Raw genomic sequence first — 14,076 nt, forward strand, 5'->3', positions numbered from 1 at the left:
CAGTGGTGATCTTTCTCTTCCATTTGTCTCCACAGGCTGAACCAGTGCAACATTGTAGGGGATGCCTACGGCTTCTTGGCATTGATGCTTACAAATAGCAGAAAGCTGACACACCTGAGCCTGACCATGAACCCTGTAGGGAATAGTGCAATGAAGCTACTGTGTGAAGCTTTAAAGGAGCCCACTTGTTGCCTTCAAGAACTGGAGTGAGTGAACAGTGGGGTTAAGGGTCATCTCTGCTGCTGAGGTTTCTAGAAAGCAAGAGATGGATAAGGAGACGTGAGAATTAAAAAACTAACTCTAAGGTCAAGTGCTCATCTTCCTGGCAGTCACACTAGCTAGACAAAGTGGGGACCTGAGTCCACAGAGGTGAGGGAAGGAAGGAGTGACTATGAACAGGAACCCTAAAGCAAAATTATGAATTCCTGGTCATCCTTGATCCCTAAAATCTGTTCATGTCTTCAGAGGTTATTTTTGTTTTGTTTTGTTTTTTGGTTTTTTGGTTTTTTGTTTGTTTGTTTGTTTGTTTGTTTGTTTTGAGGAGGAGGTGCTGTTTGAGGCACTCCAGGAGTGACACCAAGATCCTTGCATGTACACTATCACTGAGCCACACTTCCCAGCCCCTCACTGGGGGATTCTAGGCAGGTGCTCTACCACTGAGCCACATTACCTAGCCCCTCACTAGAGGGTTATATCCAGGTATTCTACCACTAAGCCATACTTCCCAGACCCTCATTGGGGGATTATAGGCAGGGGCTCTACCACTGAGCCACACCACCAACCCTAGGGGTTAGGGCCCAAATCTAAATGTAAAGTGGATTTATATTTCATGCATGCATTAAACATAGAGTGTAAAGGTGGTTTTACACAGAGCTTCAAGTGCAGATATGTTATAGCCATGAGCTGTCACATGAGGTCAGATGTGAGACTTTTCCCTGTGGGCATCATTGCGATGCTAAATTTTATATTCAGGGGTGAGGTCAGATGTGAGACTTTTCCCTGTGGGCATCATTGCAATGCTAAATTTTATATTCAGGGGTGTCTGGGTTTCAGATGCACAAACTCTTTGAGAATCTTTGAATTATCAAACTCAAGTGAGCAGCCAGCACATGCCTTTAATCCCAGCACTCAGGAGGCAGAGGCAGGAGGACCTCTGTGAGTTAGAGGCCAGGATGATTTCTACGTGAGTTCCAGGACAGGCGGGGCTGTATAAATAGACTCCGATCCCATCACCCCCCCCCCGAAAACATCCAGCTGTTCTGTGGAGTCACTCCACCCCCATTCACCCCACTCTGCCTGAGGCAGAAGCACAAGGTTCCACCCCTTTGGAAATCCCAGCTTCTGTTGGAATTATAAAATGAGTTTCTGCGTCCTTTCCTCTCTGTCCTGGCGCTCTACCAACAACTTCTTCAGTCCCTGCCTGTCTCTCAGCCTGTGGACAACTTTGGCCCCTTCTATAGCTGAGACTCATTTGGTATACAAGTTATTTTTCCAAAGACGCCTCTGTTCAACCGCTGCATTTTCACCCCCACCGCTATCCCTCTCCCAGGCTAACATAACTCTTACCCTGCACCATTCATGAGAATAGGTTAGAAAGGCCACCTTTTGGGGCTGCAGAGATAGCTTCGTGGATACAGAACTTGCTGAGTAAGCATTAAGACCTACATTCAGAGCCACAGAATCCATGTAAAAGCCTCCAGTATGTGCCTGTAAACCCAGCATTAGGGAAGGAGGGCCAAGCAGATCCCAGTGGCTCACTGGCTAACAACTCTCTCTAAAATAGCAAGCTTAAAGGTACACAGAAATAAAGTGATTCTGTTGATTGTATTGATGTCAAACTCTGGCCTCCAAACACATGTGCCCACATGTGACTACCCCTACACTCCCATACACATAAGCACCCATGTGCACACCATAGAGAGAATAAAGACCATCTCTGTTTAAATTACATTTGTTTCATTTGGGATGAGAACCTTTATTACAACAGGGCCAGAGCACAATTTGCAGGAAACAGTTCTCATGTTTGACCATATGTGGGTCCAGGGTATCAAACTAGAATCCTCAGTATTGGTGGCAAGTACTTCTATCTACTGAGCCATCTCACTGACCCCAAGACATTCTCTTAGAAGGAAATAAGGTAGATGTTCTGAGTGTTTCTGAATGGTATTCCTGCTGTAGTTGTTCCCCACTGAAGGCGTGGGTCTTCTGTGTCTCTTGCAGACTAGTGAACTGCCAGCTCACGGACAACTGCTGTGAGGGCCTGGCCTATATGATCACAACAACCAAGCACTTAAAAAGCTTGGACCTTGGTAACAACGCCCTGAGTGACAAAGGAGTTATAACCCTGTGTGAGGGACTGAAGCAAAGTAGCAGCCCCCTCGGGAGACTCGGGTAACTACTTGGGGTCACATCTTTGAGGGGATGAGTTCAGTGGAGGTGGGAGGACCTGAACATGAAACCAGGGTGCCGCTGTCATTTTAATGACTTCATAAAGTCAGATAGTATTTACTCAAAGTCATGGATCTGGGTGTCCCACATCTACCAGTGGAGAGCCTTCAGATAGATGCTCACTAAACTTCCCTCTCAGTGCTAGCCATGGTGCTGGGTACTGAGTGCTGGGCGCTGGGTGCTAAGTGCTGGAAATACAGAAACTAATACCTTGGTGGTCCAGCACATTGAATTGAGCAGGAAGAATGAATACAGAGCAACCAGGAACAGCAGTGGTTCTTAAGACTTTAGTCAGCATGTTGTCCACCCGGGATCCTGTTAGACCAGAGTCCTAACCAGGTACAGTGGCTCACACCTGTAATTCCAGCACACAAGAGGGTGAAGTAGGAGGATCTCCTTGGGTGTAATGCCAGTCTGGGCTACATTATAAGTTCTGGGAGATCTAATGCATGTGTGTAAGTGTGTGCATACACACAGATGCACTCATACACTCCCATACATACACACAGCACACATAAATAGAAATAAAACTAATTTATTTAATTACTAGAATATGGGCCAGTGAGTTGGCTCAGCAGGAAAAGGCATCTAACAATGTGAATTCCATCACTAGGATACAAATGGTCGAAGGAGAGAACAAGCTTTAGTAAGTTCTCATCTGATCGCCTCCCCCACATGCATAATAGTCAAGCATGCACATGCCTACATAAATATACAGAACAAAGAAGCATAATTTTTAAAGTATCAGAACCCTCTGATATACAATTAATTGATTTCCCCCCCTTTGAGGTGGAGTCTCTCCATGCAGGCCCAGCTTATGATCCTTGTGTCTCAGCCTCTTGAGTGTAAGGATTATGGGAGTGTGCTGTCATGCCCAGCTCCATGGCTGCTTGATCTTTTCATTTAACGTTTATTGTATAAATGTATGTGTGCCTGCATCTCTATTTGTACCACATGCATGCTGTACCCACAGGAGAGGCCGGGAGAAGGCATCAGATCTCCTGGAGCCAGAGTTTTTTAGGCTACTGTAAGTCACCTGGTGTGGGACTGAGAGCCACACCAAGTCCTGTGCAAGAGCAGCAAATGCTTTTAATCACTGTGAAATTGCTCCAGCACCCCTTGTTAATGATATTTTCTCTGGCATGCTGCTCTTAGGATAAAGTCCTAAATTTTTACTACATACATTCCATCTCATACAGTATTGGGTTTTACAGGCATACTTTCATAAAAATATATAATGTACTTTGATTAAGTTTTTTTTCTCTTTCTCACTCACAACACATACACACCCTTCTGAACCTTCCTCTTTCAGATTCTTCCCAATCCCACCCCATTAGTTTGTTTTCATTCCCCTAGAATCAGCCTCACATCTACTTTAGTGGCGTATACTTATGTATCTACATACATCACATCTACATATGACTTTATGTATCTGCTTACAATCTGGGTTCCACAAACAAGAGAAAACAATATGATATTTGACTTTCCAGATCTGAATAACTTCACTTACTATGCTAAGCTCCAGTTTTATCCATTTTCCTAAAACCCTAAACCTTTAAGGTTTTCAGCTTTATCTCATATGCCATGGTCTCTGACTAAGCTCTGACCACCTAGATGTGGCAATCTCTTAAGAGTGCCCCCCAACAAGAGCAGTATCCATGCAACTTTGTATGTGCCATGAGCATGTCCAGACTTCCTGCCTCCTTCAGGCAGCTCCCTACCCTTCTGAGTCTTTGATGCAGTATCACTTATTAATCAGCAAGTATTTCTGTAATTCTTGTCATTTTCCTGATCTCAGTGTAGCTGAACTGTTTTACAAAGGCACTTTGAGGTACCCAGCGGCAATCAGAACCAGAACTTAGAAATGAGAGCAATTAAATCAGGCTCTGCATGGAGCCCCTCTCACCTTTAAGCATTGGGTTGAACTTTTATGGGTGAGCCAAGTGGAGGGTCCATCACTGACGGGTTCCTTCTTGGTCTTCTGGTAGGTTGGGAGCATGTGAGTTGATTTCCAAATGCTGTGAGGCATTGTCATCGGCCCTCTCTTACAACCGGCGCCTGAATAGCCTAAACCTGGTGAATAATGACTTCAGTACATTGGGGATGCTGAAGCTGTGCTCTGCGTTCCTATGCCCTGCCTCTAACCTGTGGATAATTGGGTAAGTCCCGAATTGTCTCCTGAGACATAAAACCAGATGCTCTGACAAGTTAACTGGAGAAACAGAAGCAATGGAAAGTAGTTCTGACCATGGCTTGGCAACTATCTCTAACTAGAGCAGTTGTTCTCAACCTTCCTAATGCTGTGACCCTTTAACACACTTCCTCGTGCTGTGGTGTCCCCCACCGTAAAATTATTTTGTTGCTATTTTGTAACTGTAATTTTGCTATTATGATATGTGAGCCCCAGGAGGAGGCTCTGGATCCACATGTTGATAACCACTGACAGAGAAAGTTCCAGGACAGCCAAGGTTACACTGTGTGACCCTGTCTCAAAAAAAAAAAAAAAAGTCATTTGTAAATCCATGTTTTAGTGGCAGTTTTCAAGAAAGAGTTTGATGATGTGTGCCCCTACATGAAAAAGACACAAGGACTTTATGTTAAGTGAAGTCTGTCAGTCACAAATGGCAAATATTGTGTGACTCTATTCATATGAGATTCCTAGGTGGTAGACTCATCAAGAAAGAAAGACTGGAAGTTGCTAAAGGGTACAACAAAGAAGGTTAGAGGCTTAAAGCTCCAGAGAAGAGCCCTTTCTCAGCATATGTAAAGTCTGGGTTCCATCTGTAGCACTGCCAAAATTTAAAAGGGAAGGAAAATTAGAGTTGGCATTTAGCATCCACGGGCTTTTCAGCTTGGGATGATGGGAGAGTTCTGAAGATGGATGGTGGCAGTGGGTGCACTACAGTGTGCAACGCCACTTATACATCCAACAATGGTCAAGATGGTTAATTCTGCCAAGTGTTGTGACTCACACCTACAACTGTAGTCCTTGTAAGGCTTCAGACGAGAGGATGGCCACAAATCTGGGGCTGTCTTTGACTACGTAATGAGTTCTAGGACAGCATAGGCCTCAGACTCCACCTCAATCAAAAATAGACAAATTTGTCATGCATGTTAAATATTAGAGTAGCCACTGATGAGCTGCTGTGTTCTGATAACTAGTACCCCCCACTCATTATTAAATGGAATGGGTCAAAGTGGGGTTGGAAAAATGGCTAGATAACTTGAAAGCATTTGCTGCCCTTGCAGGGGAACTGAGTTCAGTTCCCAGAGCACACTGGGTGGCTCACAACAGCCTCTATCCCAGTTTTGGTGTTCTAATACCCTCTCCAGGCCTCTGGGCACTGCAAGAGCATAGTAGACATAGGCACATGCAGATGCTGACACATGCACACACATTTTAAAATACTAACATTCATTCATGTGCATATGTGGAGTCAGAACAACTTGCAAAAGTCAGTTTTCTCCTCCATCACATTGACCCTGGGGATAAAACTCGGGTTGTCGGGCTTGGCAATGAAGTATTCTTATTCACTGAACCATCTCACAGGCCCAAGTATACTGATAATCCAAAAAAATAATTTGGCTGAGGCGCTGAGCAAGGTGGTGCATGCCTGTAGTCCTGCTCTAAGGAAGCAGAGGCAGGAGGATTGCTGCAAATTTGAGGCCAGGCATACCTAGTCCATTCTGGGCCAGGCAGCCCTGTATAACAAGACTCTGCTCCAAAAATAAAAACAAAGAACTTGGCTGAAGAAGACTGGGCTAGCAGCCCAGGTGAGGCTGCTGGTGAAATGACTCTGGTGAGTAAGTTCTCCAGACAACAGCCATGCTTTATCCAAAGTGCCATTTTCAGCACATGGAGATGAGTGCCAAAGGCAGGAGGGAATGGAGGGGGTGGTTTGGGAATTCTGGCTGAGTGAGGTTGGCAATCTTTACATAAATATGTTACACAGTACATGCGCAAACAAGACCAAAGGCAGAATGGGTACAGTCTTGGGGAGATGGTTCCTTCTGCAAAGTGCTTCCCACACAAGCCTGAGGACCTGAGTACTGGTCTCTACAACCCATATAAAAGCCAGATGTGGTGGTGTACATACCTGCAGTCCTAGCACTAGAGAGGCAGAGACCAGAAGATGCTGGAGTTTGTTGGCCAGACAGTCTGCCTAGCCTATCGGCAAGCTCTTGATATGATGAATTTGTCTCAAAGTGAAGAGAGATGGAGAAAAGACACCCAATGCTGACCTCTGTTCTCTGCCTGCTTGGGTCATGCTTTGTTGTTCTTCTCCCCCCTCTCTCCCCCTCTATCTCCCTCTTTCCCCTTTCTCTCTCTCCTTTCTCTTTCTCCTTCCATTTCTTCTCCCTCCCCCTCCCTTCTTCCCCCTTCCACTCAGCACCCAGGAACATGTTCTCCCTTCCCTTCTCCCTTCCTCCCTCCACTTCTCCCTTCCTCCCTCACACTCTGGGCACCTAACCCCCTCTTTCACCTGAAACACATCCATACACCACTGCTACTGACACCCAGTCAGTAGACCTGAATTTTTACCAACTGACCTATTACAAGCAAAAATGGGATTTCTCTGCAGCAATTTAAATCCTTGCATACCCTTTTCCTCAACTGGAATGGGAGGGACTTTGCCTTGCCCATCACTGTGCCTCAAATCTGGGACAAGGTCTAGCACAGAATAGATCCTTGTGCATTTAGGACTTACTTTTACATGTGTGGATTCATGTGTGTGTGAATGCATGTTTATATGTGTCTCACATGCGTATGTGTGCCTGTACATGTGAAGGCCAAAGGGTTAACCTGAGAGGTCTCAGAGTAGCTATCCATCTTGGACTTTGTATGGTAGGTTTGTTTTTTGTTTTGTTTGAGACAGGATCTCACTGTGTAGTCCCAGCTGCCCTGACACTAGGCTGGCCTCAGACTCGCAGAGATCTACCTGAGGGATTAAAACTGTGTGCAACCACGCCTGGCCCATTTTGAGTTGTTTTGTTTTTCTTCTTTAGATATTTTTATTTCGTGTGTGTGAATGTTTGCCTGAATGTATGCTTATATACTACTTATATGCAAAGCCCATGAGGCCAGCAAATCTGCTGGGACCAGAATTGCAGGTGGTTATGAGCTGCTGTGTAGGTGCTGGGAGTAGAACCCAGGTCCTCCAGAGGAGCAGAACCCAGGTCCTCCAGAGGAGCATCCAGTGCTCTTGACCTCTGACTGCACTGTCTCTCCAGCCTGGAAGCCTGGCTTCTCAGTGTGGTTCAAAAGCAGCTTCTCATGCTTTCGTGGCAAGCAGTTCATAAACTGAGCTTATCTCCCCAGTCCTTTTATTTTGTTAAATAATATGCTTACTCTTTAAAACTTACACATTCATATAATGTCTTCTGACAATATCCACCCACCACTACTTCCTCCAGATCTTCCCATGATACTCCAATATGTCTCTTTCCCAACTTTATTTTTTTAATTAGTTTAATAACCCACTGCCTCCAACTATTGAAGTTCATAGGCACATGGGTGTGGTGTCCTCCACTAGAGCATAAGCAACCTATCAGGTCTTCAAAGAAATGAAAGTGATTCTCTCTCTTCCATCAGGGCTTGGGCCTTGGAAGCCCCTTCCCCAGCCCTTTTAATCTATGGTGGCAGATTAAACTTCCTCATTGAGAGTTCTCAAAAAGGGCTGTAGTCCTGACCTGGCTTCCAGGCCATCTAGGTCCTAGCATGACAGCCCTTTCTTCCCAGCCTGTGGAAGCAGCAGTACTATGCCTGTGTGAGAAGACAGCTGGAGGAGCTGCAGTTTATCAAGCCCCACGTGGTGATTGACGATGACTGGTATGCTATTGATGACGATGACCGGAACTGGTGGAGAAACTGAAGACATGAGTCCCCTCTCCTTCACGTCCTAGGACTTCAGTATCTGAAATATTTGTCTCACCTCGGAGGATGTAGCAAGAATGAAATAAACACACAGCATTTAAAAAAGCATCAGGTGGTCATGTGGATCAGTGTGGGTATGGTATAAGGGCAGAGATGAGATGGAGGGGAGTGACTCAGTTGGTAAAGGGCTTGCCATGCAAGCATGAGGGTCTGACTTTGATACACACAGCCCATATAAAAAGCCAGGTGTTGGGGCATATACTTGTAATCCCAGTGCTGGGAGATGGAGAAAGAAAATATTCTCACAGAACTGAAGGGAGAAATGGTTCCATGTGCACATTCACACACAGACATGGGGACCCACATACATGTACACAGATGTCCAAAAATATGCATATACACACATAGACACCACACATGAAAAATGAACCCTTCATCCCTCTGGACCATCTCCTTGCTGTGCTCCTCTGATGCATGCATATACTTCACATAGCTGCAGACCTTCATGACACCTAAGGTGTGAGTAGCTTCTGCCCATCTTACAGACAAGGACTCTGAGGCATGGAGTGCCTGAGCATTCCCATTCAATAGATGGTAGAGCCATCACTCAAAGTCAGGAAATCTACTCTGGATGCCATTGTTATGCCTGGAGCACCAGGGAAGCATTCGGCCGCTTCCATGGGCTTCAGACGGCTGCTGCTGCTTTGTTGTTGTTTTGGTAGCTTCATAATACAAACAGCATTTCTGAAGCCTGAGAATGTTCTAGGCTCATTCCTTAAGAAAGCATGAAAGTTTCCAGGTGTAGAGGCACACACTTTTAATCCCAGGACTTGGGTGGCAGGACAACTTGATGGTCTACAGAGTGAGTTCCAGGACAGCAGAGCCTACATAACGAGACTCTATTTTGAAAAGAAGAAAGCCTTAAAGTCAGGTGACTGGCCTGACTCCTCTACCAAGTCTCTTTTCTGGAATTGGTTTGGGACACTCTGGGCCCAACATGGTCACCCCTCATCTGGTGCTTGTCACTTGTGCGCACCAAAGTGAGGACAGCTCCATTTGACCTCTCTCCCTTCTCCATCCCAAACTCAAGAAACAGGCAATGCTGGGACAATTGAATAATGCCATTCATTGCACCCACATCCCTTCTCCCACTATCAGAACTGGGAACACAGGACCCCATTCTCTCAATAAGACCTTGCTGGGAACCGTACTTCATGCCTCTGCTACTGCAAATCCAGGAGGGAGAGGAATTACTTGGGCTAGAAAATCGATAAGGACCCATGGGGCAGAAAAAAATAATGGATGGGAGGGGTCAAAAAGTATGATTAAAAGAAAATTCTAGAATGGAAGGAATACCCTCTCGGTGCATAAGGCCAGGATTCCCTCCATTCCTTATGACACCTGTAGTAGGGGTAGTCTTTCTCTTGAGGGTCTAGTGCCAATTGATCCTGCAGTTCTCTCAGTCTCTGGCTCCCAGACAGGGAACCTACAAAGGGCCAGCCTGCCAGGCGGCAGGGCAGGTCAGCAGAGAGGCTGTGGGCAGTCCTGAGAACCCCATTGCTGCGGGTCCCATCACACCCAGAACAGCACAGAGTAAGGAAGAATAGAGACAAGGCCGTTGCTCCTTTTGGTTTGGTTCTCTCTGGGCCTCCTACGTGGTCTTGCTCACTGGTAGTCCCCACCGAGCCCACCGGTGACCCTGTCCCTACAGGGCCTCCCCACCCAGAGACTCCGCAAACTGTGCACCAGCCAACTGGCCCTCTGTCTGCAACTGTTGCAGACCGAAGGCGTCCCAACTACATGAATCTTCTTGTGTCTTCGCAGCGCGGCACCTGCACAGCTACACGCTTTGCAGCCCTCACTACACGCTAAGCAGATGTGTGCAGGATCCTCAACACCCGCTATCCCCAGCCGGTCTCCATGCTGAGCGCGCTGGTGGGCCAGCCAGTGCCCAAAGCCCCTCCCGCACTCCATGTACATGTATGGCTTAGGCACCGGCACCCTGTGAGACCCTGTCTCCGTTGCCCATGTCCCCACCCACGCCAGAGCCGCAGCCACTGCAGCGCCATCTCCTGGCGGGCCCACCAAGATGGTGCCCTTTCCATCACCCACTGGGATGGTGATTTCCCCTTCTGCTGCTATGACCTCCTCAGGTGCCTTGGCGTGTTGCACGCTGTCCGCCAGCACCTCGGCCTCCATACTTGACAGCTCCAGGTGCAATCACAGGTAACCTGCCAGACTCTTGGGCTGGCTGAAGCCATGGCCTCACCGCGGGCACCCGAAGGGCTTTAGACCACTGTGGGAGCTTGTCCAGGCTCTTGCTCTCTGTGGAGCTGAGGCTGATCGGGGCAAGTATAAGGCTTCTCACCTGTGTGGATGCGCTGGTGTTGCATGAGGTTGGAGCTCCAACTAAGCGCTTGCCGCACTATGAGCAGGCATAAAGCTTCTCACCTGTGTGGATGCGCTGGTGCTGCACCAGGCGCGAGCTCTGCCAGAAGGTTTTGCCACAGTAGGGCGTTGGACCACTCACCTGTGTGCTTGCATTGGTGCCAGGTCAGTTTCAACCAGTGGCTGAAGCTTTTGTCACACTCAGTGTAGATATAGGGTGCTGGCAGTCACGGCTGGGGCAGAAGAAGATGCAGGCTGGGGTGGGGACAGCTTGGTCAGGGGCCAGCTGGGAAGCCGTGCTAGTCATCCACGGTGAGGATGTCCACTGAAAAGCAAGAGGGGAGGAGGAGGCAAGTCAGAGGTGGCAAACCCACAGGGAACACCCATGTGCAGGCTGCCATTGGATTCAAGCTAACTGAGTGGCCCAAGACGGCTCATCCTTTCCGTGTTTCTCCAACTCGGGGACTGCTGGGTTGTACCAATGCATATCCCATACACCTTATCAATTGGAAACCAACCATTCAAGGCATTTCAAGTATTTTTGTGTTCATAACCCTAATACTTGTTCTCCTTCCGAGTGCATGTTCTCTCTGCTAGCATTTCTCTGGACCTGCAGACCAATGCCTAAGGCTACCAGGCCCTCATAAAGGTCTACGACCAAAGCTATAGAGGGCCAAGGGTAGGGGTGCAAGGAGAAGCACAACACAAATGGTACCTGAAATCCAATCAGGATGGGAGAGCCAGGCCTGCAGGCTAGGAAGTAATGGTGTCACATTTGGACAGTTGTGACTGTGGGGTGGGAAACAGAAAAGGAGAAACAAGTTGGACAAAGAGGGTGGGACACCAGCTTGGGAGGTATGCTAGCCCCTCTATCTGGGCATTCGAGGCCCACCACATAGTTAGCCTCTATTACAAACTACGTTATACTGCCCCCCCCCATTACCACCATGGACAACTACAGTCTAGGAGCCTTGGTCAGGACATCTGGAAACTAGACAGAGTGGACTGAAGATTTTTGTGGTTAAGTTGGTGCCCACCATTGGCAGTCTGTCCTGGTTACAGCAGGTGGCTGGTTCAGGTTTCATATTTCCTATTGATAACAGTCTTATCTGTGGTTACCCTTATAAGTTCCTAGGTGTTTCCTTTGTCCTAGTTTCTAGTTCATCCAGAGATGCCCCTCCTCACCAATCCCAATTCTCTCTCCCTCTCTCCTCCCCACACTTGATTACTTATGTTCCCCTCCTGCATTCTCTCCCGCACAGTTCCCTCTCTCCATTCACTCCCGATATCGATTTTATTTTCCCTTCTCAGTGAGATTCAAACATCTTTCTTTCGGGCCTCCTGGTTACTTAGCTTCTTTGGGTCTGTGGAGTGTAGCATGGGTATTCTCTACCTTAGGGCTTCTATGCACTTATGAGAAAGAACATACCATGTGTGTCTTTTGGAGCTTGGGTTACATCAATCAGGATATTTTCTATTCCCATTTACTTGCCTCAAAAATTCATGGTTTTAATAGATGAATAATATTCCATGTATGAATGTACCACATTTTATTTATCCATTCTTTTGTTAAGGGACATCTACTTTGTTTTAAGTATCTGGCTATTATGAATAGGGCTACAGTGAACATAGTTGAATAAGCATCATTATGGTAGGAATGAGGGTCCTTTGTGTATATAACCAGGTAGAAGTGGATTTTTAGGTAGATTGCTTTCAATTTTTCTGAGGAACCTCGATAATGACTTTCACAGTTGTCCAAATTTTCAACCCCAACCAGCAGGAAAGGAGCACTCTCTTTGCTTCAGAACCTCACATCACAAGCTGTTTCTTGAGCTTCTTTATCTAAGCCATTCTGACAAGTGTAATATAGAATCTCAGAGTCATTTTGCTTTGTTTTTCCTTGATGATGAAGGATGTTGAACATCTCCTTAAGTGCTTCTTGGCCATTAGAGATTCCTCTATTGAGAAATCTCTCTCTTTTTTTTTTTGTTTTTATTTAATTTTTTGATGTCTAATTTCTTGAATTTTTTCTTTTCTTATTTATTTATTTACTTTACATCCTGATCATTGTCCTGCCTCCCAGTTACCCCTCTTCAATCTCTCCTTACCCTCTCCTCTTATCCTCTGACACAGTGGAGGCCACTGCTGAATATCCCCCAACCCTGGCATGTCAAGTGTCTTCATGACTAAGCACATCCTCTACCACTGAGGCCAGATAAGGCAACCCAGCTAGAACAATGTATTTCGCAGAGAAGTAACAGGCTTACAGATAATCTTTGCTTCAGTTGTTCAGGACCCACATGAATACCAAGCAGCATATCACCACATATGTGCAGGAGTACGAGGTCATCCTGTTGTGGGAATATAAAAATATGAATCCACCCTGTAAACTTGCTTTCCCACTGAGCCACATCCCTGCGCCAATACCAGATACTATTTGGCCTCAATACTGAGTTCCAGTGGGTATTGTCATTCTCTCCCAGCAAGCTACATCTCACTTGCATGTAACTTTAACACTCCCACAATCATTTATCTGAATAGCCGCCTAAGACCTGGTAAGTAAAACACGACTCTTAATGCTTTAATATCCAATTAGATTGATATAATAATAAAATCACAATTTACAGGATGCGAGTATAATAATTTCTGAACCAAATAATAAAAACAACATTCTAACCCAATTAATCTATTTTGTTAAAACCTTTGCTTGGTTGTTTAACCTCATGGGATCAGACTCGTCCTGATTGTCTGTCTCCATCATGATGACCCTCTCCTCCTGCTCCTGACCCTTCTTTCTCCTCCAACTCTAGCTCCACCTCTCTATTCCTGTCCAATAACAGGTGTGTCACTGCCCTAATATTACTGGACAGAGAAAATGCTGTAGCACATCCCATGAAGAAATACTCTTTTGTTGGTGGCTCAGTCTCTGAGAGCCCCTAAGCATCCAGGTTAATTGATTCAGTTGGTCTTCCTGTGGATTTCCTATCCATTCTGGGTTCCTCAACCTCCTGTCAGCTCTTCCATAAACTCCCCAAACTCTATCTAATGTTTGACGCAGGGTTCCTGATTGTGTTTCAATCAGCTGCTTTCAGAGCACAGTTAAGAGAGACTGCTGTCTGCAGGCATAACAGAGTATCATTTATAGTGTCAGGGGTTGGTGCTTGCCCAAGGGATAGATTTCAAATTGGGCCAGTTTTTGGTTGGCCATTCCCTTAGCCACTGTTCCAACTTTCATTGATAGTTCATCAGTTGATAAGCATCTGAGCTATTTTTATTTCTTGTCTATTCTAACTAGAGTTGCGATAAATGTTGATGGTTATATTTATCTCTTAATGACTTGTTCTATCCATTGCCTTTCCTGTATG

The 14,076-nt window shown here is 46.1% G+C and overlaps 1 protein-coding gene across 1 annotated transcript in view; it reads left to right on the forward strand.

Annotated features, from left to right (window-relative positions):
- The window catches only part of LOC116100302 (NACHT, LRR and PYD domains-containing protein 5-like), a 36,117-nt gene extending 27,688 nt beyond the window's left edge, over positions 1-8,429 (forward strand). Inside the window, exons 10-13 of the mRNA XM_031384123.1 lie at positions 36-206; positions 2,221-2,391; positions 4,437-4,607; positions 8,189-8,429. Coding sequence (XP_031239983.1) covers positions 36-206; positions 2,221-2,391; positions 4,437-4,607; positions 8,189-8,321 — 646 coding nt within the window. The 3' untranslated portion in view covers positions 8,322-8,429. The remainder of the gene's footprint in view (positions 1-35; positions 207-2,220; positions 2,392-4,436; positions 4,608-8,188) is intronic.
- Positions 8,430-14,076: the final 5,647 nt, after the last annotated feature.

Source organism: Mastomys coucha, unplaced genomic scaffold (genome assembly GCF_008632895.1).
Source record: "Mastomys coucha isolate ucsf_1 unplaced genomic scaffold, UCSF_Mcou_1 pScaffold21, whole genome shotgun sequence".
Classification (NCBI taxonomy): domain Eukaryota; kingdom Metazoa; phylum Chordata; class Mammalia; order Rodentia; family Muridae; genus Mastomys; species Mastomys coucha.